This window comes from Falco biarmicus, chromosome 2, assembly GCF_023638135.1.
Source record: "Falco biarmicus isolate bFalBia1 chromosome 2, bFalBia1.pri, whole genome shotgun sequence".
NCBI lineage: Eukaryota > Metazoa > Chordata > Aves > Falconiformes > Falconidae > Falco > Falco biarmicus.
The window spans coordinates 57,585,000-57,611,633 of NC_079289.1; the positions used below are offsets into that span (position 1 = coordinate 57,585,000).

Below are 26,634 nucleotides of genomic sequence, written 5' to 3' on the forward strand. Positions count from 1 at the left end.
AGAGAACTGCAGCTTCTAATTTGAAGATACCAAGTGATGGGGGAGTTTGCTATGCTTCTCAGTAACCTGCTGAATTGGTTAATTATCTTACTAGACATTTCTTGCTCCTTCCCAGTTCAAACTGAGATACTGTATCTTTTAGGTATTGCATCTTGTAAGCTTTTGTTGTCAGCTTAATTAAGAATCCTCTAGTATCAGTTGTAGTTGTTGAAATAATGTACTTGGAAGTGATTAGGTAAGTTTTGTGGGAATTTGTTGGTGGGTTTTGGTGTGGGGGGAGGTTTTTTTTTTCTTTTTCTTTTTTTTTTTTTTAATGGCAAACTACTGCTCAACAGAGAAGGGTCAACACCTGCCTTTGTAATTATCTTACCCCACATTTTACAGGTACATGAAAAAGAAGTATGTGGTCCGTGTCTCTGAGGATGCCAACTGCAGCCTATAAACCTTAAAAGATTATTAGACCTAGCTAGTGGTACTCAGTGCTGTTCCACTGTCTGTGATCTTTCTTGTCAGGAACAAGAACTTTATTTTAGTATTGTAGATTACAACTCTGCAAGAGCACTGCTCGTATTTTCCAATGTCTTGCTAATGCAGTGCAGCAAAAATACATAAATTAATGTCTGCCTTTTAGAAGTGTTACAACCAGGTGCTTAAGGAGGGAGAGGAGAAAGTCTGAGAAACTATTCAAGTTTTAAGTGGAAATTTTGGGGGTTTGGGGTTTGTTTGCTTATTTGTTTTGCAGTTTTTATTTAAAAGAGCTCTTTCCTTTGTTTGATCTGCGGAAAAAGAGTAGTAGTTCAGTTTTATTCAAATAAACTGCCTTTACTGTGTCTTAAGCATAAATATTTGCAAGTATCTGTAGAAGCTATGATACTTTTATTGTGGTGCTTTGGGGAATTTCTGAGTTTGGATTTTTTCTTTCCTGAAATTGTTGTTTCATTTATTGTCATAGCCTTTGGACTAAGATACATACTACATAACTGTATACCTCTGAGATCAGGGAGAACAGATCACTTAACTCCTGTCTGATGCTAATATTCAAATGAGGACACTTAAAAGAAAATTTGTTTAGAATAAATTCATCTGTGGGGATGAGTTTAATGGAATGGATTTTTTTTCAGGGGGTGAACAAACACGTTGAATATTAAAACTTGTTAAAGCTGGTAGAGAGCATAGGAGATAAAGCACTCAGTTGAAAAAGAGCAAATTTGATTTGAAAGGCAAAATATGTACTGTCCAAAACTAAAAGGTATTTGCTTCCCTAAAGGGGACCCTCAAGAGCAGTGAAGATGCTGCGCGTGAAATGAAGATCTTGATTACATTAGATTTATGTATTTTTTTTAAGCTGGTTAAAGTAAAGAGCATTTAGTCTTAGAAGCCTTCCACAGTCCATGCGAGGGCTGTTCAGTTAATGCCTATCATGAAATGTTCAGCTGCAAGGTCACAGCCCTGCCAGTTTGGCCCTCAGGAGGGCTGGTACTCACGCTGCTGGCTAGGTTTTAACATCGGGTGTGTTGACATGGGACAGCTAGAATGGTGAGGTCCCACTTTCTTCTTGTTCAGTCCTTTGGTATGCTGGGGAGGTTAGAGGCAGAAGCATCGGCTGAGGTCTAAAGACCTTGAGAAACGTAAGGCTTAGGCAGTATGTTGGCACTTGGACTTCCATGGAGGAGAGAATGCCTACCAGGGTCTGGTTTAGGAGAGGGAGCAGGGAGAGCCAAAGCTGAGCTGGAAACTAGCAAGGGAGATGAGAGGCAGCAAGGAAGGTTTCAATAAGTACATCTGCAGCAGAAGAAAGGCTTAAGGAGAGTGTGGGCCCAGTCTTCATTGTGGTGAGGATCCTCCTGGTGACAAGGAGTGTGCAAAAGGCTGAGGTATTCAGGCAGATATTTTTTATCAGTTTGTGCTAGTGTGTTTTGCCTTCAAGCCTCCAAGGTCCCTAAGCCTCCTAGCAGAGTCTGTGAGGGTGAAGCAGTATCCACCATAAAGAAAAAGAGACACGTAACCCAGCTGTACACACTTAAGTTAATGGAACTAGACAGGTTACCTCTGAGGGTGCCAAAGGAGCTGGAAATGTAATCATGAGACCTTTCTCTAGCATCTTTGAAAGGTGATGGCAATTGGTGGAAGTACATAATGGCTGGAGAAAGGCAAATGTCACACCCATCTTCAGGAAGGGCAGAAAGGAGGATCCAAGTAACGTCAGGCCACTCGGCCTTACTTTGGTCCCTAGGAAGGTCATGGAGCAAATCTTCTTAGAAGCCATTTCTTAACACATGGAGGACACAAAGGTGACTGGGAGCAGCCAACCAAAGTCAAGTGGACAGATCCTGTGGATTACAGTGGGTTGCATGGCTGGTGTCAGCCACAGGGTTTTGGGTTTTGTGGCCATGGGACCCTCTCTGAGGATTGAGGACTACTTGGGTGAGACGGGATCTACCTGACCAAGTGGCACAAAAGCATCTTTGCTAACAGACAGTTCAGCCTGGTGAGGAGAACTTCCAGACAGGAACAACATAAGAGGGAGATGACAACCCTCAGTCAAGTGGGGAGGCAATGGACTGGGTTAGTCCAGCAAAGTGTAGAGGGTGACATGAACAGAAGGGATCTTGTAATTAACAAGGTAGGACTGAAGAGGACCTACTTCAAGTGTATGCCCATAAATAAGGAAGTGCCTATGGGACAGCATTATGTGGAACGCTCCCATGTGTGTTATGGGAAATGAGCGTGACCGGGTGCCTCTCTGAAGTGTCCGTATGCTAATGCGTGCTACATAGGGAACAAATAAGAGGAATTAAAGGTCATATGCCATTACAGGGCTGTGATCTCATTGGGGTTATGGAGATGTGGTAGGTTAGCTCATGTGATAGGAGTGCTGCAACAGGGAGATACAAGCTCTTCAGGAAGGACAGGCAAGGAGGGAAGTTGCTCTTTATTTGAAAGAACTGCTCAGAGCTTTGTCCTGGGACTAGGGTGTTTATGGGTCAGAATTAGGGGGGAGACCAGCACAGCTAACTTTGGTTGTGGTGTTTGCTACAGGCTGCCTGATCATGAAGAAGTAGATGAGGCCTTCATCAAACACCTGAAAGAAGCCTTATGATTTCAGGCCCTGACCCTCATGGAGGGTTTTAACTGTTCTGATACGTGCTGGGAGGTCAGCACAGCAGGGCACAAGCAGCCCAGGAAGTTTCTGGAGTGCACTGATAGCAACTTCCTAACACAGATGATCAAGGAGCTGATGAGGGGAGATACTGTGTCTGGACCTCATACTTACAAACAAGGAAGAAGAACCGGTTGGGAATGTGAAGGTCTGGGTGAGCCTTGGTTGCAGTGATCATGAGATGGTGAAGTTCAGGGTCCTGAGAGGAGGGGACGAGGCAAATTGCAGGATTTCAACCCTGGACTTCAGGAGAGTGGACTTTGGTCTGTTCAGAGATCTGCTTGAAAGTCTCCTATGTGATACGCTTCCTGAAAAAAGAGTGTACCAGCAGATCTGGTTGGTTTTCAAGGATATCTCCTTCAGAGAGAGAGATATATGTCTTCAAGAATGGATCATGTGCAGGAAGTCAAGCAAAGGTGTCAGATCTGCATGGATGAATGAGGAGCTCCTGAATAAACTCAAAATGAAGCACAGAAGCAGTGAAAGCAGATAAGTGACCTGGGAGGAATATGGAGACACTGTCTGAGTGTGCAGGGATGGATTAGAAAAGCCAGTGCTCACCTGGAGTTGAATCTGACAAAAGACGTGAAGGGCAACAAGAAGGGCTTCTACAGGAATATCAGCAAAAGGAAGACTAAAGAAAATGTGGGCCTGCTACTGCATGGGAACGGGGACCTGGAGACAGAAGACATGGAAAAGGCCAAGGTATCCAGTGGTGGCATTGCCTCGGTTCTTGTAAGACTTGTTTTCAGCAGTCCCAGGCTGCTGAGATCAGGGCAAAAATCTGGAGCAATGAAGGCTTAAACTCAGTGAAAGGAACTCAGGTGGGGAACATGTGAACTCCCTGAATATACACAAGTCCATGGGACCTGATGGTGTACACCCACAAGTTTTGAAATAGTTGGCTCTTGTCATTGCGAGGCCACTCTGGATTATCTCTGAAAGGTCATTGTGATCAAGGAAGGTTCCTGATGACTGGGAAGAAAGCAGACATCATTCCTGTCTTCAGGAAAGGCAAGAAAGCAGATTGGAGAACTACAGGCTAGTCAGCATCATCGGATCTCTGGCTAGGTCATGAAACAAGTCCTCCCAGAAATCATTTTCAGACACACAAAGAACAATAGAGTGACTGGGGATAGCACAGATTTATGAAGTGGAAATCTTGACTAACCTGATAGCCTTCCATGATGAGGTAGAGGACTGTCTTGGTGGGTGAGGGGAGAGAAGTGGATGTTGTTTATTTTGACCTTAGTATAGCTTTTTACACTGTCTCCCATAACATCCTCAGACAAACTGATGAAGTACGGATGAAGTAAGTGGGTAGTGGACTGAAACCTGGCTGACCTGACAGGCTCACAGGGTTGTGATCGGTGGCACAAAGTCCAGCAGGAGGCCAGTCATTAGTGGTGTACAGCAGGGATGAATATGGCGGCTAATACTGTTTAGTGTCTTCGTTCATAACCTGGACAGCAGGACAGAGTGTGCTCTCAACAAGCCTGTGGATGATGTAAGATTTGGGTGAGTGGTTGATAAATGAATTAGTTCTGCTGCCATTCAGAGGGGAAAAATGGTCATGTACCTGTACAAGCTGGAGGCTGACCAGCTGGAAATCAGCTTTACAGAGAAGGCCCTGGGGGTCCTAGTGGAGACTTAAGTTGAACATGAGCCATCAATGCAGCATTGTGGCTAAACAGGTCAACAGCATCCTCGGCTGCATTTGGAAGAGCCTCACAAGGAGGCCTGGTGGGGCAGTCCTTCCTCTCTACTCAGCCTTGGTAAGACCACATCTGGAGTGCTGTCCCTTGTGCTGGGCTCCTGAGTACAAGATACATCTTGACATGCTGCAGAGAGTCCAGCAGAGGGCCACCAGTATGGTCAGGGGCTGGAACATTTGGCATACGAGGAGAGGCTGAGAGAGCTGGGATTGTTTAGCCTGGAGAAGAGAAGGCATAGGGTCGACCTTACCAGGGTGTATAAATACCTGATGGGAGGGAACAAAGAAGAGGGAGACGGGCCCAGTGAAGAGACAAGAGGTAATGTGCTCAAACTGAAACACAAGAAATTCCATTTAAAGAAAAAGCTTTTTTACTGTTAAGACTGATGGACTAGAAAAACAGTTTCCCCAGAGAAGTTGCGTAGTCTCCATCCTTGGAGACAGTCAAAACCAGACTGACACGGTCAGTTAACATCCTGCTGTAGTTGATGTTGTTTTGAGTGTGGATGATCTCCAAGAGGTCCCTTCCTACCTCAGCCATTCAATGATTCTATGAAAACATGCCTGACCAGCTGATTGCTTTCTTCCATGAGGCAAGTGGTGCTGTGGACATGGGGGAGTCGGTGGATTTTACATGCCTTAACTTTATCAGTGCTTTTAACCCAGTCTCCCATTGTGTCCTTGAAGCCAGATTGGTGAGGTATGTACTGAATAACTGGACAAGAAGGGTGGAAAATTGGCTGGACTCTCGATGGAGTTATGGTCATTAGTGCAAAGTCCATTTGGCAGGTATTAATTAGGGGAGGACCCCTCAGAGATCAGTACTGGGACCAGTATTATTTAATGTCTTCATTAGCGACCTGGATGATAGGGTGGAGTGCACTTTAAACAAGTTTGTGGGTGATGCAAAATTGGTGGCAGTGGTCATATATGTTGGAAGGCAGGGCTGCTATTGAGAAAGACCTTGGCAAGCCCAAGAAATGGGCTGACAGGAACATGATGAATTGGCAAGTCCTGCTTCAGGGATGGAACAACCCCAGGCTGTCGCAGTGCAGGCTGGAGGGGGGAGAAGTGCTTGGGAAGTAGCTCTGCAGAGAAGGACCTGTTGATCTTGGTGGAAAACGAGTCAACGGTGTGCTCTTGCAGCCAAGAAGGCCAGCCATCTCCTGGACTGTATTAGTGAGAATCTGGCCAGTAGGTCAAGGCAAGTAACTCTGTTTGTCTAGTTGACACAGCACTCAAGATATGGTCTCACAAGTGCCCAGTTCTGGGATCCTCAGTACAAGAAAAATATGAACACACCGGAGCAGGTCCACCAAGTGTTGGAGCATGTGACATACAAGGAAGGGCTGAGAGAACTAGGTCTTCCCAGCCTCAAGAGGAGAAGGCAAAGAGGAGACACCTTACTGCTGTCTACAGGTAGCTGATCAGAAGCTATAGAGAAGCTGGGGCCAGACTCTGCTTGGAGGTGCACTGAGGTAGTGCCAGAAGTAGTGGATGCAAGGTGGAATGTGGGAAATTCTGCCTAGATGTAAGGGTTTGATTTAGTTTTTAAAACCATGGGGGTAGCCAAACACTGACAGAGGTTGCACAGAAGGATTGTGGAACTTCCATCCTTGGAGGTGTTCAAGGCTCAACTTGACATGGCCCTGAGCAAGCTGATTTGATAAGACCTGCTTAGAGCAGTGCGCTGGACTAGCTGATATCTGGAGGTTGCTTCAAAAATACTTTTTTCCTGAATTCTGCATTTTACTAGGGTTGTGATTTCCATTTTTATTTGTAAATGTGAAACAGGGACATAAAAATGTATTTGACTTAATTTCCGTTGTGGATTTATTTTAACAGATAAACTGCTTCCTTGAAAACATTCTATTTTTAAACAGACTTCTTGAACTCTCCATAACATTTGGATCTTACTACTCTCTACAACTAACTGAAAGAAGATTGTAGGCAGGTGGGGGTGGGTCTCTTCTCCAAAGTAACAAGTGACAGGACAAGAAGAAATGGCCTCAAGTTGCACCAGGGGAGGTTTAGATTGGATATTAGGAAGAATTTCTTCACTGAAAGGGTGGTGAAGCATTGGAATAGGCTGCCCAGGGAGGTGGTGGAATCACCCATCCCTGGAAGTGTTTAAAAAACATGTAGATGTGGCACTTAGGGGCATGGTTTAGTGGTGGGCTTGGCAGTCCTGGGTTAACGGTTCTTGATGATCTCAGGGGTCTTTTCCAACCTGAATGATTCTATGATTCTACTCTCTACATTTCTGACTTCAGCATTATATTCACTCTGAGCACAAATTCTGTGAAGGATTTCCTTGAAGGAAGAGAGTGTTAACATGATGATCTTTAACCTTTTAGATTTGGAGACTTGTATGTGGGAGAACAATATGTCTTGATTTGAAGGACACATTCTGCAGCTGTCTGCTCCTTTACAACTTTAGAATATTTGAAAGAAGATATGGCAGCAGAAAATTTTCAGTAAGTTCCAGTTACTTTTTTTTTTTTAACAAAACCTGTTTTAGAGTCTTGTAGCCTTGGATTAATATTACAGTTTTGTTACTGACATTTTATATAGAAATACATATTAAAGGGGTTGAAAGAGAATTTGGTTTCCATAAATAAGAATTTATATTGACAATGTCTTGCAGTCAGTGGATTATTCTAATTAAAATTTGCAGCTGTATCAGTTGAAAGTTACCAGACCCATATAATCTAATTTTGGTAACACCTGTAACTCTTAATTCTTCAGTATCTAGACATGTACATCTGGAATTATGTTGTACTAAAGATTTTATTTGTCTTTATTGGACTAGTATAGTGGTTTCCTTGTTTTTACTTTTAATTAGAGATACATTAAGACCTTATTTTTAACTGTTGAATTTGAATTAATTAAGATTAAACTTTTTCTTTCCAGTCCTTTTTACTGGGTGCTTGGATGCTCTCAGCTTTGTTTGATCTTCTCCTTGTAGAAATTGCTCAGTATATATTTGGCATCACCATCAACAGCTTGCCTTCTGGTTTGTAAGTAGCTCCTAATGGATTGGTTATTTTAGATACAGTTTCAAGTGATTATTTGGTGCAGATTTTAGTCAGAAAAAAACTTTCTTCATGTATCTCTTCAATTTAAATTTAATCTTCTTTTGAACTACAGTGTAAAAGTTCTTGGCATAGCTATTATATTTTCAAATGTTCATTTCTTAGTTGTAATCTGTGGTTAGTTAATTTATAATTTATCTATATAATGATTACTTTCCATTATGTTAGTCCCATTTCCACTGTTGGCATGATTGAAACATGGCTTGAAGTGCGCAAATTATTACTGTGTCTGGTTTTGCTCAATTTGCTAAATCTGAAAACTGAAGTCAGATGGGTGCTGATTTCTTTCTTAACACAAAGGCAGCACAACTGTAATCCATATTTTTATGTTCACTGTTAAATGCATATGTAGTTACATGCATTTCATACTGGTATTTTGTATTTTTTGTGTTTCAGAATTTGAGGGCTAAAGCACACTATTCCATTTAGTGCTTACATCTGAAGTTCTTAAAGCTTTAAGGTTATTTAGTGGTTCAGTTTAGCTAATACAATAACCTGTATTTGAGTTTTCTGCACTTAGTAAGAGATGTACATGATACAGTAGAACCGTAGAGCCTTTATGGTTAAGCTTCTGACAGTTGAGAGCAGCCTCATACAGACTTGGGTTTCTATGTGTGGCACACTCTGAAGTAATAATAAAAGCTCTTAGAGTAAGATTTTTAATTGTAAACACCATAATAGGCTTTTTTTATTTCTGATTTTTTAGTGTGTCCCTTGAAAGTAGCTAAAGGCTGATGTAATAAGGAAGAAAAAGCATGTGTTTGGCATTTTAAAGATACAGTTTTGGAAGTGTGTGAGTATTCAAAAGGAGCTGAAAGCTTGAGTAGTACAGTGGTTACTCATGTTTGCTATCTGAAGTTTGTTGCTGGGACATAGGCTGCTAGTGTGTCTGGAAAAAGTATTTTCAGCTGTGTAAAAAGATACTTGGTGCAAGAGTAGGGTGTTATAAATGTGCACATCATACCCACAGGGAAATAATGTTTGACTGTTACACGTTTTGGTGGTGTTTTTGTCTATGAATGCAGAATGTGGTCAGTTACAAAGTAGTCTGCATCAAAGCAGTTTTTTAGTTGAATGAAATATATATGGTACTTACATACTCTTCCTCTTTAAGTCATGCTAACACTGATCTTGGGAGAATGAATCTAATTTTGGAAGTGTGGGATATACAGTACTTTCAGGAGCTTTTGGTTGTGCAAATATAAAAAAGTAATATATACATTCCATCATCATTTTTCAGTGTTGCCTACTTTATTATACTAATAGTCACTTTTTCATGTCTGACTATACACAATCTTTTGAGATGACAAAAAGGATTTGCAAATCTAACACTGATAGTAGGCTTTAGTTAATTTCAGATTTACAAAAGTTGTTGAGCAAATGTAAAGAGGTGCAATTATTCTGCTTCTCTCATATTTACAGTGCAACAAATGTATCTGTTATTTCTGGCTATAGAACATTATTCAGTGTAGTCTAAATGCTAGAATTTCAAAAAAGAATCACTTGTTTATATTATAAAAATCCCCTGACATTCTTTTCTCTTTTTATATCATTTCACTGTTCATGTTACTGAGTGATCTTACACTTGCAGTTCGAAAACTTTTCCTGCGCACACTTCGAAGGTAATTGCGATAAAGGATTACACTGATGACTCTTGCCTGAAATTGTTTAGAAACAATATAGTACAGTATAACATCCAAGCATGTACTGAGATTCATGAGAAAGGTGGTAAAGGCTGCCCAGGGATTGTAAGATGTATCTTCAGCTTGCAACATCAGGAAGGTGAAGCAAATGTGGAAGGGTACAAAGCAGATGAGTACTTGAGCAATCAGAGTAACTATAATTCTTATGGATCTCTCCTTGGCCTTAGGCTTCAGTTTGGAAGTCTTGCCACGGATAAAATTGTAAATAATGACTAGGTAACACCCCATCATGATAAACAAAGGAATCAAAAAGAAAAAAATCAAGCGAGAAAAGTTCAATGTATTTACTTCCTTTAAATGGATGATATCAAGCATTTTCATGCAGGTGGTGAAATTTGAGGCTTTGTCTGGATCAGATTGTAAAAACAGCAATGGGGACGTTGTTGCAAGGGTCATTACCCAGATTCCAGTGCAAGCCAGCACAGCTTTTTTTGTATTTTTTAGTTCTTTGACATGTTTGGGCTGGACAATAGCCATAAATCTGTCTACACTTATAAAAGTGAGCAACCACAGAGCAATGGCTGGATAGAATATAGTGAAAGCACTGATAATCCGACAGAATGTATCTCCAAAAGGCCACGTTTCTTTTCCATGGTAGATTAACCGAAAAGGCAAGGAAAATATAAAAATTATGTCAAGTAATGCCACATTCATCATATATACAGTTATAGTTGTTCTCTTCTTGGTAGTGCAGCTGAAAACCCATAGTGCCGTGGCATTCACCAGCAATCCCACTGCGAACACAAAACTGTAGAAGACCAGCGATGCAATCCTGTATTCTTCAGGGTGGTGATTTCCAGGCATCATATTTTAATTTTGTTTAGGAATAGTTGTTGCACTCCATAAATAGCCTAAAACCAGACAAAATACAAAAATGTTATTCTCAGTCAAATAACAACTTTAAAAACAAGCAAGATTGTTGTAGGATGGTGTTTAGCGATGAGATTGTTGTTTAGCTGTGAAAATGTGCTAGCTTTGTTGCTTTTTCTGACTAACAATACATTATTGTGCTCTGAAGGAAATACATGTACTGTCAGACTTGTGAGAAATAGTATTTATAAGCTAGTTTTAATTAAATATTTTTAACTAAGAGATTTCTTTTATATTCTTTTTAATGTCTGACAATATTCACAATCTTTTGAGATGACAAAAGCATTGGAAAGTTTTTGGAAATACATTGGAAGCACTAGGGTTTAGTTCACTTCAGATTTACAAAAGCTGTTGAGCAAACGTAAAGAGGTGCAAAGGAATCAAAAAGTCAAGATTGACCAGCTACTTTGAGTGTGCCTCAGTAGCTGATAATTAGATTGAAACAGCTATAATTGAGGTGAGAGCTATTTTCTAAAGAAAATGTTTCAAGTTGTCCCTGTTGAATAGTTAATGACTGAAAGTAGTTACCCTAAGAACTAAGTGAGCATGGCATGTAGTGGTATTTGGATATGCAAAGTGGAGTGGACTTTGTGTTTCATCTGTGTCGGAGCTACTTAGCTCCCAAAAGAATAGATGCGTGCTGTTGCTCGTAAAAGACACTACAAAGCTATCTTAATAGCTCTATAACTTCTAATACAGTATTTAGTCCCAGGGCATCAGAACCAACTCCCTGACATATGGATGAGATTAAAATTGATAGATTTCCTGTTTTAAGAAAGTAAAAAAGATGGGAAGCAGTGCAGTCTCCAACCAGGCCCTATGTGAACAGGTATGTTGGGGGGGGATAGTTGCTGGCTGGTAGCCAGCTGCTCCAGAGCAAAGTGTGTTGCTTCCCTCAGCTTCTTGGTCATAGGAGTTTGACATCTGAAAAGTCATTATGCAGACTAAGGTGATGAGAGCTGAAAGAGATTATCACTTTGTTTACTCTGGAGCCATTTGAGGATGGCAGATCTTACCTGGTGTTGGCATGGGTGCTTTGGTTGACCTGCACACTCTCACTTTCCAGACTCTTCCTTTGGTCACAGTTTTGTGACTTTGCATGGGAAGGTTCCTCTTATTTGGCTTTTTACTCAGCCCTGTGGCCGCTTTGTGAAGAAGAGCAGGAGGAAAGAGTTAGTTGTTTGTTCTTCCCACTTGTGACAGACAGCCAAGTAGAAGTTTTACGGTATCAGTTAGGCACCAAAACTGTTCTTAAGAGCAGAAAAGTGCATAGTTCCTGCGTAGTTTATCTCCAGAAGTGGAGAATGCATTAAAGAAAGCTTATTATTGCTGCTTGTGTGGTTTATGATTTCACTATAATGTTACCAGGTACTTTTTTCAGTGGTATAGGAATACATAGGGGTTTGAACCAGTGGTTATTAATCTAGCATCCTGGTTTGAAATAGGCAAATATTAGCTTTTTGAGAAGAGTATCCGTGGTCTAACTAACTTAAGTGTGATTTATTAAATCTTTCTTCAGGTTAGTTTCTGCATTGAAATATGAAGTTTGGACTTCAATTTTCTTACAGTTCTCCAAGTTTACAGATTATTTTTTTTTTTTTAAAAAAAAACATACAGATATCTAGCCCTGACCTTTTGTCTCAAAGATATTTTTTTTCTAGCTGTACAAAATGAAAAGGTGTGTTTTCTGGTCTGAAGAGGTCATTAGAACCTGTAATAGATTCTGTGTTTTGTATGGGAAAAGCTGTATGTATAATACTGACAAAAAACAAGTTTGGAGGGCATCTGCATGAATACATCTACAATACCTCATTGCGTGAAGAACACTAAAAATAAAAAAAATCAAAGAGATAGCAGACCTTATGGAAAGATAGATGGCATGTGCTTGAAAGAAAATTTTTGTAGTGCGTGCACAGTTGAAATATTTGGCATACTGCCCCACTTCATTACTGTTGCATAAAATTGTCCAAATATTGCTTAACACCCCGTCCCTGCACATTTTAACGGGTTTTTTTCTTCTGTTTTGTTCTGGTTTTATTTCTCTTGCTAGTGGTTGTGTATGACATAGTGCATGACTATCTATCTGAAGATCCTGACTGATTTAGCAGGTGAATTTAGTAGTAATGTATAGGATAGTAGAATTCACTTCTCAAAGATTAATGTTAATAAACAGCCTGGGTTTTGGTTTTAGTTTTGCTCTTCTCTCCTTTGGACTTAAAGTGACTGTAATTGTTCCTGGGCAGGTCCTCCTTCCAAAATAACCAGCAGGCTGTTGTTGATGGGTAGAGAGGAAGCTGAATCAGGTGTGAGCTTCTATCAGGAAAACCTGTGTTTCCATCCTTGTTTGCTGGTTATCTCAAGTTTGTGCTGCTTTTGAGATATAGCAAATAATGGACCTACTGTAACAAATAGGGTTCTTATTTTGTTTAGTTGTTGAAGACACTGTTCCCAAACTTTGTGGGTTTAAATGCATGTCAGTGTTACAGTTCGGTATTTCTCCTAGAACTGATTTTTAAGAATCTAAAATTTAACAGTTATGTAGGTAAGAGATAATGAGATTTTTAGAAGGTGTGCAGTTACCTGTTTGCATTTATACACAAATGCAGATGTTCTCCTTTTTCATTTGTACTTGTCTGCATGGAGTTCAGGTTGATATCTCTCACATCAGCCCAAGTAGATCTTTGGGTGCTTCTGAGTGGATGGATTTGCCCTAGTTGCCATTTTTTGTAATGGGAACACTTGCTGCTATTGATTAAAGCACTTGCTGAAGAGCCCCTGGAGTCACTGGTTTCTGGAGTCTGTCTGTGTTAATACTGAATGATTACTCTGATGTTGGTCTGTATGTTTTATCAGTTGGTTATAATTTTTCAATGATAGCTGAGGTCCTGAATGTCTAATGTGAATTGTGAAGCCCATCTAGGTGCTGTGTACGAGAAGAAAGACTTTCAGAACAAAACTAGAATTAAATCTTTTCTTCCAGGTTCCTACTATGAGTTAAGCAACACTGAGTCCATTTAAAGGTGCATGTGTGTATGTCCCTTAGCAATCCCCCTTTTTTTTTTTCTTTGGCTGTCCCTTATGTTTGCTCATATTTCCCTGAGGAAAACATGGCTTTCAGTGAAGTACAGAGAGAGCAAGCAACACGATCTTCTGCTTTTAGTTTAATGAAAACAAATGCTTTTTTCCTTTAGTGGTAACACACCAGTGTTTTTAGTTATTGCATATTTTTAAATTTATTGTTAAAATCCTAAACAACAGTATTTATGGTACTATAGTACATTTTGCAAATGCAGTCATTTTGCTTTCAATGTTATTTATAGAATGCTACTGATACTTTGAAAGTGCATTGAAGAATTAAATCTTTTCACTAGTTCTAGAATTAATGCCTGTGTTCAGCTTCTGAAGAAAGAAGTCTATCTTAGCAACATGCATAAACATCCAAGTTACTTTGTGAGCGTAGCATAGTGGATTATTACTCACCTTTTGTGCACTACAGCGTTTCTTCAGAGATGCTCCTTTCATAGCCCCAAATCTGTAGAAGGTTTAGACTTCCTCTTCTCTGCTCAGCTTCACTTAGCTAAAATAGCTCCTCTTCAGACAGGAAGCAATGACGTAATCTAGCTGGTTCTGAGGTCTTTTATTGGTCATACTTAAAAGTTAATATTTCACTTATGTGTGGTGTCTGTGAAGTGATATTTCTAGTACCTTTCAACAGACAAGCGTTTGTGATGTTTCCAGTGTGGTCAAACTGGGCTTTGTACTATGTATCTTTTTAAAATACATTTTTAAATGTTTGTGGTATAGTGAAAGCGTATTTTTGGCTAATATTTACATGCAGTTGTATCTGTAAGCATAAACATCTTGATTGTGCAGAAGTTTCTAATAAGCATAATGTAAATGTATTTTCTGTAGAGCGTGTTGTGTTTTTTGTGGAAATCCCCATATTATTTATATTGCCTTGGATAGTAGTCAGTGTGAAAGTGACAGAAACTTGCTACATTTGAAATGAGAAGTTTGATTTGCTTGAGTACACGGCTTCGTTTACGCCTGTACCTGCCATATTTTACTAATGCAAGAAAAATGTTTCTAGATTTTATTTGCTGTCTGAAATAATAACACGACTATTTAAGAGCTTTGCAGAAAAGTGTTGTATAAAGAGAGGTTTTAGCTTTTGTTAAAATGGAGTAAAATTTCTCAACTGTGTTACTGCAACAGACATCTTTGGTGGGATGGGAGTACTCCCAAAGGCTAATGGGTAAAGAAAACTAACTTCCTACCCTTTCTCTTTTTCAACTCAAAATAAGATCTAACCTTTGAAAGAGCCATTCAGAGGAGGAGATCATTCCAAATTCTCTCTAGAGCACTCGCTAGTTCCAGGTCTCTGACCGGCAGTCTTTGCGACACTGAAGCACAATACAGTTTGGTACCTCCTGTGGCCTCCTTCCCCCCGACCCCCCCAAAATGAAGCAGAGACACGTGTGTTGAGGAAGGGAACGGTAATGTTTCAGTCTCCTCCTGGCATGCAGACAGGAATTTGCCAGGATGTGCACATGATGCCAGAAACAGCAAAGTCCTGCTGTTCAGATCTAGCCAGAGTCAGATTTGTTTTGGGGGGGACACAAACAGATTCCTTGCTGACTGTAAAAGTAATGTAGGCAGGTGATCCTCACTTTGTGCTAAAGATAACTTCAGTGAAAAATACCCTTTCTGCTGGAGTCATGTAATTTATCTCAGTTGAATGTGTTTATGGTACTGTGTAGGTATTTGCATAGGTCAGTGTGATGGGTGAAGTAATCATGGGGAGGGACCTGGGTATGGTTTTCAGTGCGTGGATTAATAATATATTTAAATATTTGGTCTTTCCTGTTTAAATGAACTAATAACAAACTTTGTGATCGTTCCAAAGACCTCTTAAATACAATGAGCTGGAAGTCCTACCCAGACCATCCTATAAAATTATAAATCTATTAAAAAGTCCGTAGTATTTTAGGATTATGGAGTATCTTAAAAGGACTAACCAGTGTTGAAAACTCTTCAGTGGCTTTATCATTAGCAAAATAACTCTGGAGCATGGTTCAGCAGGATGAGTCACTCATACTGTTTTCAAGTTTTAGTGAAAGCTCACTGACATTCAGTGACTTTTTTTTTTTTAAAAAAAAAAAGTTTTTAAAAAATGGGTGGTTCCTGGAAGAGAATAACCAGGCTTTTGAACTTTGCTAGGCAAGAGTACTTTGTTTCGGTAAGAATAACGTACAGAAGTCCAGAGGTCCCTTCCAACCTCAACTGTGCGATGAGTGTACTGAACCAGCAAGCAGATAAACAGTGCCCCCCCTAGCTAAAGGGAGTGCTGGATTTGGGTGGACGGCAGGCAGATGTTGCAGCTGGGATCAGAAAAGCTGTATGCTGTAAACTGCGTCTTGGCTTGCTGTCTTCTTGGGGGAGGGTTGGAAGGGTGACGTTTTATAGCTGTGTCTCATTTTGTCTGATGAGGGTGGCTGACATCTTGACCCTGCAGAGGAGGTCATGTCTTGTGAGGGCAGCTGGAATCACTTAGCAGTTTACACAGATGGATTAACAGCAGCCCAGTTGAGTTTACTGGCAGGTTAGCCATCCAGCTGGTTTGCCGTAGTGTATACATGTCGGCCTGTTCTGCTTCTACTCAGGCTTTTCACAGTCTGCCTGGTATAGAAGAGGCAGCCAAACTGCTCTGCTGCTGACAGGCTGGGAGGCCTTCCCCCTGAGCATGGAGGGGCAGCTCTCCCTGGCAGTGCTGTGCTGACAAGAGGTGTTTGTGCTACCAGCAAGTGCGTGTTCCTTCTCGTCTAGGTTCTCAGGCTGGCTGCAGCTGCAGAGTGATAAACATTTGGATATGAGCACCCAAGTGTGCTAATCGTGGTTTGCAAGAGGCAGTGGGCCAGTCTGCTGTGCCACAGTCCCCTGTTGCTTCAGTTTCTGTTGTAGGAAGCACCTGACTTCTTCTGTACTGTTTTATCAGCTAGAGATGAGTGTCTCGCATTGGTTTCCCTCAGATGGGTGAGTACTTCCAGCACTCCAGCTTTTACTGAAATAAATGCTCACTTCCCTCCAGGGTTATTTGGGGTTTTTTTGCTATTCTGAAGTATGTGGGGAGTAAAGAAGATAATTTTAGTTGCGTTATGTTGTGTTAAAGTTGTTTCTGAAAGGTTAAAAGCTAAGCCAATGCAATGGTGCTTCATGTTAGGATAAGGCAGAGCGCATGTGTGGTCTGTTACCGTGCCTTCACTAACTGTCAGTAAGCCTTACAAGAAATGAGCTTGATCACTTCCAACAGTGTGAAAGTGCAGCACTGAAGAGATTGTCTTCATGCTGTTGGTTTTGCAGGAGTGATGCACTGCTGGGTCTTTCTCTTTCAGTGTTTTAGTCATGGTAAAGAATAGTATGTTTTGCCCATCCACTTAGCATGTAATGTAAACTTTGTCCAGCTGATACAGAGAAGTTCTGCATGCAGAGGGGCTGAAGGGTCACCCTCCACTTCAGGTTGGTAAGGAGCAGGCTTGAGTTTGTGTTCTTCTCCTTCCAAACGTTCCATCTTTTGGACCTATTGAAAGGAAAGAACTGAGGCTTCTTGCACAGCCCAGTGCACCAGTGGTGCAGGAAGCAGCTCTCCCACGTGTCTGTTAACTTACTGGCTTGCTGTTGTTCACATGCAGTTCTGGGTTATTGTTCTCAGCCTTGATGAAATTGTGTTTTGGTTTTTATTCCCATACTGTGTTGTACCATAGTGAAAGTTTAAGAATAGACTACTGGTTCAAAGGTGTCATGGTACTGAACACATAAACTTACTGCAATTTTTTCCAGTTTTGCCATATGCATATTAGTCACAGGCTGCATCACGGTATAGCTGTCCCTCCTCTCCCACTCTTCAACCTGCAAGAGAGTGTAAATGCTGTGTGCTGCAGATCTGAAGGAATGGGAAACAGCAGCTTCGAAGGACTGCAGCCTGGTTAGCTGTATCTAACATGTCCTAATTGCTGTCACATTTTGCTTTCTCTTCTGTGTTTTGCTAGAATGTGGTATGGTTTGAGGAAGGAGTTACTGATTTTTTCTTAATTTTAAAAAGAGTCAGTAACGAAATTAACATTCCACATTTCTCCTGGTTTGTTTGGGTATTTTTCCCCCCTGCTCCTTCTCTCGTACAGCCAGGATACACACTCTGTGTCACGAAAAACCCTAAATATATGCAGTGCATCTGGCCTGCAGTTCCATCTGTTCAGCAGCGTCAGCCTTTGAAAGAAACAATACTTCAAAAATTAATTGAAATGGAAGTTGTATCTCTGAATGTCTGAGAGTGGGGCAGTGGACTAGAGACAGTGGTTTGTTACACAGCAAGCAGTTTCAGAATGTATTTAGTCCAAAATTCACTCATGGCAAATACCAACACAGCTCCGTGCTTGTTGGTGAACCCACATTGTGTGTGGCAGAGTTCTTCAAATGTTGTATTTGTGTTCTGGTTTCCACCTGTGTTCTGTTGTGTTGGGAAGCAGCTTTTTTTCCCAAAAGGTACAGATTCCTTATCACAAATATTTCATAGTTGTTTAAAATTGGCATGCATACTTAGCTGTTTGCATTTTTTTAAAATCTGTATGCATTGCCAGGAGCTATGCAATGAGTTAGTTGTTCCAGTTTGGAAGTGTCTAGGAGAGCTTTTTCAAATACTCTTTCCTTACCAAGTATATGTTATGTGATATTTTTGCTATTAAACTGCTCTCAAAAGTCTCGGGTGCGTAGGAGTACTGTTCTGAAACTTGATATGCCTCCCAGGGATAGAGTTAGTGTTTCAGGAGAAATGTCTTTACTGGGATCTGCTTATACTCAGATTCTTTTGATGAAGTCTAATGCAAAAGTAGGAGAAATCATTTTGACTCCTCCAGAGTTCACGGGCTTGGACAACCTCTGCTCAGTTACTAACCTGAGTATATTAACCAGAAATCAAATAATTTAAAATTGCTTTAGCATGCCAGTCAAGTGTTTAATCAAAAGTACCTGAAGTGAGAGTGAGCTGTGCAAGAATTTGAATTAGAATAAGCGCTGTCCTTTAAATTCAAGGGCACCTTGCTGTGTGTTGCATTCCTGTGTGTGAAGCCTAGCCCTGGTGGGTGCTTTGATGAAGTGACAGTCTTCTAATGTTCTCCCTGTGCCACCTGTCTCTGGCACAGATTAGCAAACACAATAATGTGTTGAGGTTATGAAGCTTGGTGTGCTGCAGTGGGGTTGAACCAACATGAACATGAGAGGGAGCATTCAAGATGGTAAAGGGGCTGCCATAATCTGGACTGGGACAGAGCAGCTCAGTTTCTGCCACACAGCAGGATCTCTGCAGGGCAGATGGCTGGTGTGTAGGCTCAGCACTGTCCTTGGATGGAAATGGAGAAGTTGAGTGTGAGTATGCTCAGTGTACCTGAATGCTGGGACAAGGCCAGCTGATGCTGTGAGCTGGCAAAGGATGACAGAAGAGCTGACTGCGAGCAGGTGATTTCAGAGAAGTCACTGTCTTTGCAGGTACAGAGCTGGGTCCTGTCAGAGGACTATACTTTCTGAACAACTATTCAACTTCAAAAAATATACATATTACACACTCACATGCATTTTAAAGGGAAGGAGCTTAAAATGCTGAGCATTATCATGACAAGAAGCCTAGCAGAATAAGGCAGGGCACAGATTGAAGATCAGTAATTTAAGCAGCAGTCTTCCTCATGTAGACATCGTGTTGGTAAAGGTGGCTTTAAGGGATGATGGGACAGTGAAACTGAACTGGGACTTGTGTACCTTGTATTCTCTGCGACTTTCATCCTTTGCCTTCAAATTGTACTGCCTGTTAATGCATCTTTATTTTTGTCCTGGAACATCTGGGACATTGCTTTCATTTGCTTGTAACTGAGCTCTGCGCTGTGTGGTGATACGGGTCACCAAATTGATAGCACTTACCCAGACAGCAGAAATGAAAGGGAGTGCAAAGCTTGTTTGAACAAGGTACAGTACAGGAAGAGAGGTGGTGGGATGTCGAACATCTCTGGTTTCCTTCTTCTTTCTAACTTGACAGCATATGGAGGTAACCATAAGAACTATACCAGCAGCTCACAGTGCTCATTACTGTCCAAATGATGTAGTTTATTTCCAGGATGACGGGACCTAAACTGTCACAGTTATTGGGCAAGTGCTTGGTATAGTATTGTTTATTAGTGATCCTGGATCTGGTATCTCTTTACTGCCAAACATTTCCTGGCCCAGTGCTTATACTGTCTGGTGCTAAGATCTCTGACATTTGAAAATGCGGCTTAGCCTCCAGTATGAAACAGTTTTGTGAAATTTGTTTTGACCACTGCTGTGGTGAAGGTTAATTACTGCATCAATGCTGCCATCTATGGATCTTCAGGTAGCATAGCAATGGATCTTTGGAACAGCAGAAAACGGCTGTAATGGGGTCATTGCTTTATACACCTGTACTACTCAGTTGTGCAGGAAAATTATTATGAAGAGTGAAAGCCACTTCGACTACCTCATGGGAAAGACGTACTGCATGGTGTGGAAGCTTTGTTCCTGTAGTTGTAGGACTGCAAATTCTGTTGTTTCTTGAAGAGTTATGTTTCATAAAGGTCTCCCCCTTGCATTTATTTACACAGTAAGATAACAAGTCTGAGAATGAGTTGTAATCAAGACTTCCTTACAGTGTATAGTCTGAATTTACCCTGAAAAAGTGAAGAATTAGAAGACACCTAGTGGGGAAGAAGAAGAATGACTGGAGGCAACATTTACCATTCTTCTGGCTTTATTATATAACACAAGGTTAAAACCTAAAATTAAAAATTAGCAACCCTGTGTTTTTAAAGCTACCCACCTCCCGATTTTGTTATTTGTTTTATATGTCTTTATCTGTATAAGACACAATAGAAACAACTTGCCACAGCACTTCATTTTTCTGAAGTGTTTGTGTTCTGAAAGTTTTATGATTAAATAAACAAAACATGAAAATAAACAATACCATGTTTCCTATGTGGGAATAGGGAGTCTTCTTTTTAGCTTAATAGTTGATCCTTGAAGCTTACTTTCAGTCTATGTGGGGATATTAACTCTTAAGAAAATTAGCTTTTCTTTCTGTCTTTACTGGCAGATTGTGGGTTTTTTTCCCCCTCCTCTGTACCTCTTTCGGGAAGTAGGAACACCTTGTTTGTTCCTCATGTTCAACCGTAGTAAAGGAAGACAGGGATGTGGAAGTCCCTTTGGACTTTAAAAGGAAATCCTGCATCTAATTGTAGATGTCTATGGCAAACAATTCTGGACAAATGATAATTTTGGCTATTGTTTGCAAATAAGCTTAGTGTCTGTGGTGCCCAGTGTTGCGTGATCTGAAGAAAAACAATCTCATAGTCATTACATCCTAGACACATCAGTTGTCTCCTATCTGTAGAAGTTCTGCTATGAGCATGGATTGCCACAATGTTTTTGTTTTAAGGATCTGGTATCCTTTCATATAAGGGATAAAATATCCCCCTTCATCATGGAATGAACTGCCTCCGTTCCAATGATGGTCTGTGTATCTCTCTTCCCTCCTTATATTTGTAGGGCAGCTAATTATTTGATTGGGGTGGAGGGAAAAGGAAGAAAAATGGATGAATAATTCTTCAAAGCACTTGGAGATGTTATTAGTATGAAGAGATACTGTATCTGTTGTGTCTTTTTGCAAAATAAGGAGTCTATGATCGCTTTCATAGGACAAGAGGAGGAGGGCTATTGAGTAACTTCTTTACAAAGGAGGTCTTGCAGTGACATGCTCTAAAGAAACTCCTCTTGATTTACCAAAGTAATGGACAGAAGTTGATTCAGTAAGTTCAGTGGTTTTCTGAGAAGGCACAGTTCTATGATTGAGACTTCAAAAAACAAATGCACATGAGATGGGAGACAGTGCAGATAATTAGTAAAAGACCTAACGTGATTGCTTCACTAAAGATTGAAGAAATTATAATGTCTCTTTTTCAGAGTTGAAGGACTTTGCAGACTTTCTGTATAAATATCAAGATTTGTTGGCATTACTTTCTTTTAAAATTTCCTCTTTGCTTTTATTTTATGCTTATTGAATACTGTCCTTTTGTTTAGTCATTGCTTTGCTTCAGACACCTTGGTCTGTAGTTATGAAAAACAGTTATATGGTGGTCTTAATGGGGAAGTATTTTTTTGCAAAGAAATCACTTCTCTGCTACAGCTTTTCTATTTTGCGGTGAACAAGCTAAACAATTTCCTGCCAGTGATTTGTGCCTTAGAATACTTACAGAGCTGTCTTTGGAAAAAGAAAAGATAAACTACAGCCATGAATCAAAAGGAGGTGCAAATGGTGCCTTGGCAAAAAAGAACCCAAAATTGTGGGAAGTGTTTTAATTTTCAAGTACTGTGAAGTAAGCCAAACTGTGAATAAGCTGAACATTAAAACCTCTTTTTACTAGTCTTTAGCCTCTGAAGACATGTTGTGATGTCCGTTAAGATGTAATTATAATGTGGTAAGTTATGAGAAGAGTTTTAATTTTCTTAATTTTTTTTAACCAAGAATTCAAAAATAGTTTAAAAAATGGCTCAGCCAAAAAATAGTGAATATTTACTGTAGAAGAGGACTGAGAGAGAGAGCCAATTACTAGGCTGTTCTACAGAATTGTGCTTAAAATCTTGAATAGCGGATATATGAGTCACATTTCAGTAGTTAATTCCAACTTATTGTCTCTACCATGAAAATAGGTGATGATAAATGAGGCAAAAATAGCTTACATGCTTTGCAACATAGGTCATCATAAATTGTCATCTTTTGGCTCTGCTCTGCCCGTGCTTTACACTAAATACAGTGTAAATACAGTGATAAAAGGTCATCATTTAGCGCTTAAATCAGCGGGGAGCTGGGAGTGAAGACTCTCTTCAGGCCACCACCATGAGGTGTGCCCTTGGGTTGCTTAGGTGTGGACTGGGTGCTGTGCTCCCTGTGTGGGGTTGGGAGGGTGGAGAGAACTGGGGTTTTTGTGCTGGAACATGGCAACTCATAGTGCAGTGGGGGATCAGATGCTGGAATGGTGGTAAGAGAGGCTGAAGCTCTCATTCTCCTGTAGTGCCCATCTCTCCCTCCCCAGCACAGGCAGCGGTCACATAGTTAAACTTGTCCATGCAAATGGTTCTGGGAGGTTGATGCTGCCCTGTGCTTCTCTGCACGTTCTTTACACCAGAAGCATGAAACAGGTGAAGTTATGTGAGCCATAAGTTCAGGTAGGACTTGCAAACTTTGGAAAGAAAGTATTTCTCAGCCAGAGTAGGAATGGCTATGAAACTAACCACATTCAAAAGCAAATGAAACTGTAACTCTGAATTTGGGCGTGCAACATACCAGGGTCCTGGATCACTGCTGATCAAATGTATGTTCTCCAAGACAAGAAGTTTGCAGAATGAAAATGTAGATATTAAATACAGAGTTAAAAGCTAATCCCCATTACAAGTTGGACCACTCCTAGTACAGGGTTCCACTTTTGAGGTTGTATGTGTTTCAAGGGCCTCTTGAAGTAAATGTCTGTCTTCAATGTAGTTGGCCTGCTCTTCTTGGTTCAGTGGAGTGGCTCATGAATGGCAGCTTACCAGAGGAAGTGTCAATATCCTTAACTGCTAGACAGCTCTCTGCTCTTTAGATTCATAAAAATCATAAAAGGCTCATCTGACCCTCATAGAAACATGATTTTCATTGCTTCCAGGCTACCAGGCTTGGAGGGCACTTTACTCAGTCTGTGATGTATATCTCCACGTCCCGCTGGACATGTCTATGCTTAGCTTCAGTGAGCCACTTAGCAGTATTTCCAAAAATGATGCTCTGCTCGTTGCTTGTCTTGCACATAGGCATAGTTTGAGAGAGTGTACAGTGGTGGTAAGACACCCACAGGACTGTAGCCTTTTGTCTTCAGCTATTATCAGGTGTGTAGTCACAGATTTCTATTACCTGAACCAGGAACTTTCTGATATCTTTGGAGGGACAGAGACCTTATGTCTTGAGTTTTTCTGTCTGTATACCAGGCACACAGTGGCTTCAGACTAGGTGGGCTAGATCAGGGGTCCTCAAACTTTTTAACCAGGGGGCCGGCATGCGGATGCAGTGGCAGGCAGGCATCTGCGGCTGCTTGGTTTCCCCCCCCAACCCCAGCGGGGGGGGAGTCTGTAAATACCGGGGGCCGGATTGAGGTCCCTGGGGGGCCATATTCAGCCCACGGGCCGTAGTTTGAGGACCCCTGGGCTAGATGATCCTTTTGTTTGTCAGGGTTCAACTTATCCACACAGTGATAGCTGACAGTACCAATGTGTGTTAAGCAGGCATGAAGGTGACACATCACCCTCTCTCTTGCTTTGATTAGGGATGTCAGTCATTTGGTGGAACTTACTTTACATATTGGCAAATTATTGAGTGGGATTTTGAGTGCTTCAGTCAGGTGTGTCTCAAGCAGGAAATCTTGAGATGATTTCTCAGAGCTATTTTAAAAGTGTTTTCCTCTGTTCTGAGGTCAATCAGACATGAGGCCACCTTTTCTAGTTTTCTGACGATACAGAGAGGTTGGTCAGGATGCAGAGCAGGCAGTTGTGATGGCACCGCTCCATCTGAGGGGCAGCTTTCATTCAAGACTATCTCAGCTAGCAATGCAGTCATCCCACACCTGCTTCTTTGCTTTTTGTCATTGCTTTCCAGCCTGGGGATAGCTTTTGGGGTTCGTAAAGCACATCCACTAAACCCTGGTAAGAAACAGTTAATCAAGAAGTACTTAGTCTTTTGCAGTTCTGATTTTCCCTTTGGTGTGAGACAAAATACCTTTCTGTGTTTTAAAACTTATGTTAATTTTTATTACATTTTTACTTACCTTCCTTGTACATTAAGAAAGAAGATGGGCTCCATAAAGGGATACTCAGCAGCGATCTCTGTGCTTTTCTATGGAGGGCTTTTTTGTCGCTTGTCACCAAGAGTTTTATCAAGGGCTTGGTAGGAGAAGCAGTTTTGTTTGTTTGCATTCGCTAATGATCCTTTTCCATAATGGGGTGTTAATTTGGTGCTGTATTTTCTCACACAGTTCTTTGAGCCTGTGGTCAGCGACTCTTTTCACCTTTTGATGAAGATAATGTTGGTAGCTGTGTGCTCTACCAGAAGTGTGAAACAAGATTCAAGCCCTTGTGGCTGAAGCAGTGTAACATCCTGTGCTTTCCCTCTCTTCTTTTTAAGATTCTCCTCAGCATTCATCCTAGATTCCTGCATCACTTGTCAAAAAGTCAGCCTGCTGGTGTTTGATCTGAACCCTCATATTTCTGGAATTGGGGCAACTGTACCTCCTGCATGTCAAACACACTTTCTTTTTTATAAAGGTCATTCATGAGTGTTTCTTACTACTTCAGTGCAATAACTGTCTCTGTACAGACTGTCATAGTGAACAGCAAACTGTGAGGTGACCAGGGAGCTAGAGGTAAACACCAGGCATGAGCCCCGGTGTCCACAGCGGAATCATTAAGGAATGTTGCCACTCTAGAAATAAAAACTGGAGTTTTATTTACATCTTAGTGAAAGTGATGATTTGGCTACAAGCCTGAGACGGCGTTTGCGGTAGCTGTTGCACAATGTGGTCTCTCTTACCCTGAGCATGACGTTCATTCAAGTAACTTCTCTGGGCCACAGTTAAGAGAGGTGAGTGTTTACAGCAATCCCAGTGAACACATACAAATATTCATTCAAAGGGAAAGAACTACTACTTGCTTATAAATGGAGATTGGGATGTGTTAACTATATGCATACCTCCATCTTCTCATCTACTTCTGAACCCCTTCTTTGTGTTGGAAGTACGAGATGGGCAAATAGAAAAGACCAGGTGTGCTTTACTCCTTCCACACTACGTTCAACCAAGGGAAGTAGACAGTTAGGAGTCTACCTTACAGGTATTCTTAAGCCAAGTCTTTGCCCTTAAGTGCTTAAGTTATGCGCTTCCAGACTGAATGATTTCCCCCATCCTCAAAAAATCTTTGGCCAAATATGTGCACCCACTCAAAGTAGTTCCTGCTTAATATAGCACTGATTGTGAAAAGAGATTAATGAGTAAGAGGACAGGATCAGAAAATGAGATCTAGTGTATTTAGACTTTTAAGGGAACTATGAAGATCTTAATACATGGGGCAGAAGAGGCAGAATAACGGTAGACAAAAAATACTCGTTAACAAATGCAAAGTGATGTTTGATCAGTGTAAGGGAGCTTGAGGCACCTGTACTCAGAACTGAGGGCCCTGAGTTGGGTTGACTTAATGGAAGGATCTGTGCTAGTTCAAAACAGAAACATGGCTTCACTGGCTGTGTTCTCCGCTGCTGTACCAGAGCCTTGCAAAGGAGACAGCAAGAACAAGTCCATGTGGCTTTGTTGCATCTGCTGAAGGTGCAGTTTTGTAGCAGGGCTGAGCTGGTTGACGCGTAGGCTGCCACTTACAGAGCAAGCACTTGGCCCCAGCCTGTGCTTTCCTATCTACCACTTGCAGTGCGAGTTGTCTGACTTCCTACAGGCAGTGGTTCTAGGGAGATAAAATAATGATTAAAAATAAAGCACGTATACATATGTATTTTTGCAGGGATCATTTCCCACTGGCTTAAGTATCTAAAGCTGCTCACTTCTGGTGGGTGAGTGCCAGCACCAGAGTGAGGAAAGCAATGGGATTGTGTGGCTGGAAGGCAGAACCGGGACTCTGTCCTTCTGTTACTCTGTACCACAAGATTTGCAGTTGATTGCTTCAGCCCAGGTTCATGTGCTTGAGGTTAAGGCATGCGTTGCTGCAGAATCAGTAACCTCTGCGGGAGGAGGAGGGCAGAAGACTATAACCTCTGAACCAGGAGTCTTCATGGTTTATCACACCAAGCCCCGATTTTAATAGCTGTAAGAGGCCAAGGAGTCATTATCAGCCTAAAGCTCTGCCCTATAAAAAGCTGTGCCATCTGAGATATCAGACTGTAATAACAAATGGATAATCAGCAAATCCTGACACTGGTTAAGAAATGGCTGAGGATTTTGAGAGTGTTTTTGAAAT

At 41.1% G+C, this 26,634-nt stretch overlaps 2 protein-coding genes across 5 annotated transcripts in view; one reads left to right on the top strand and one right to left on the bottom strand.

Moving 5' to 3' along the window:
- UBAC2 (UBA domain containing 2) overlaps nucleotides 1-26,634 on the top strand; it is a 101,124-nt gene that overhangs the window by 11,815 nt on the left and 62,675 nt on the right. The window contains 2 exon segments of the mRNA XM_056327380.1: nucleotides 7,232-7,351; nucleotides 7,788-7,894. Of these exon segments, the coding sequence (XP_056183355.1) occupies nucleotides 7,232-7,351; nucleotides 7,788-7,894 (227 nt within the window).
- On the bottom strand, nucleotides 9,199-14,144 carry GPR18 (G protein-coupled receptor 18). Of its 4 annotated transcripts, none has more exons than XM_056327382.1 (4): nucleotides 14,023-14,087; nucleotides 13,123-13,465; nucleotides 11,559-11,687; nucleotides 9,199-10,523 (listed from the first exon to the last, which is right to left on the bottom strand). In XM_056327382.1, the coding sequence occupies exon 4, from the start codon at nucleotides 10,477-10,479 to the stop codon at nucleotides 9,514-9,516; it is 966 nt and encodes a 321-aa protein (XP_056183357.1). In that variant the 5' UTR covers nucleotides 10,480-10,523; nucleotides 11,559-11,687; nucleotides 13,123-13,465; nucleotides 14,023-14,087; the 3' UTR covers nucleotides 9,199-9,513. The 4 variants fall into 4 exon arrangements, with proteins under 4 accessions (XP_056183357.1, XP_056183358.1, XP_056183356.1 ...); XM_056327383.1 differs by having other exon boundaries at nucleotides 13,123-13,344; nucleotides 14,023-14,075; XM_056327381.1 differs by lacking the exon at nucleotides 13,123-13,465 and having other exon boundaries at nucleotides 14,023-14,144.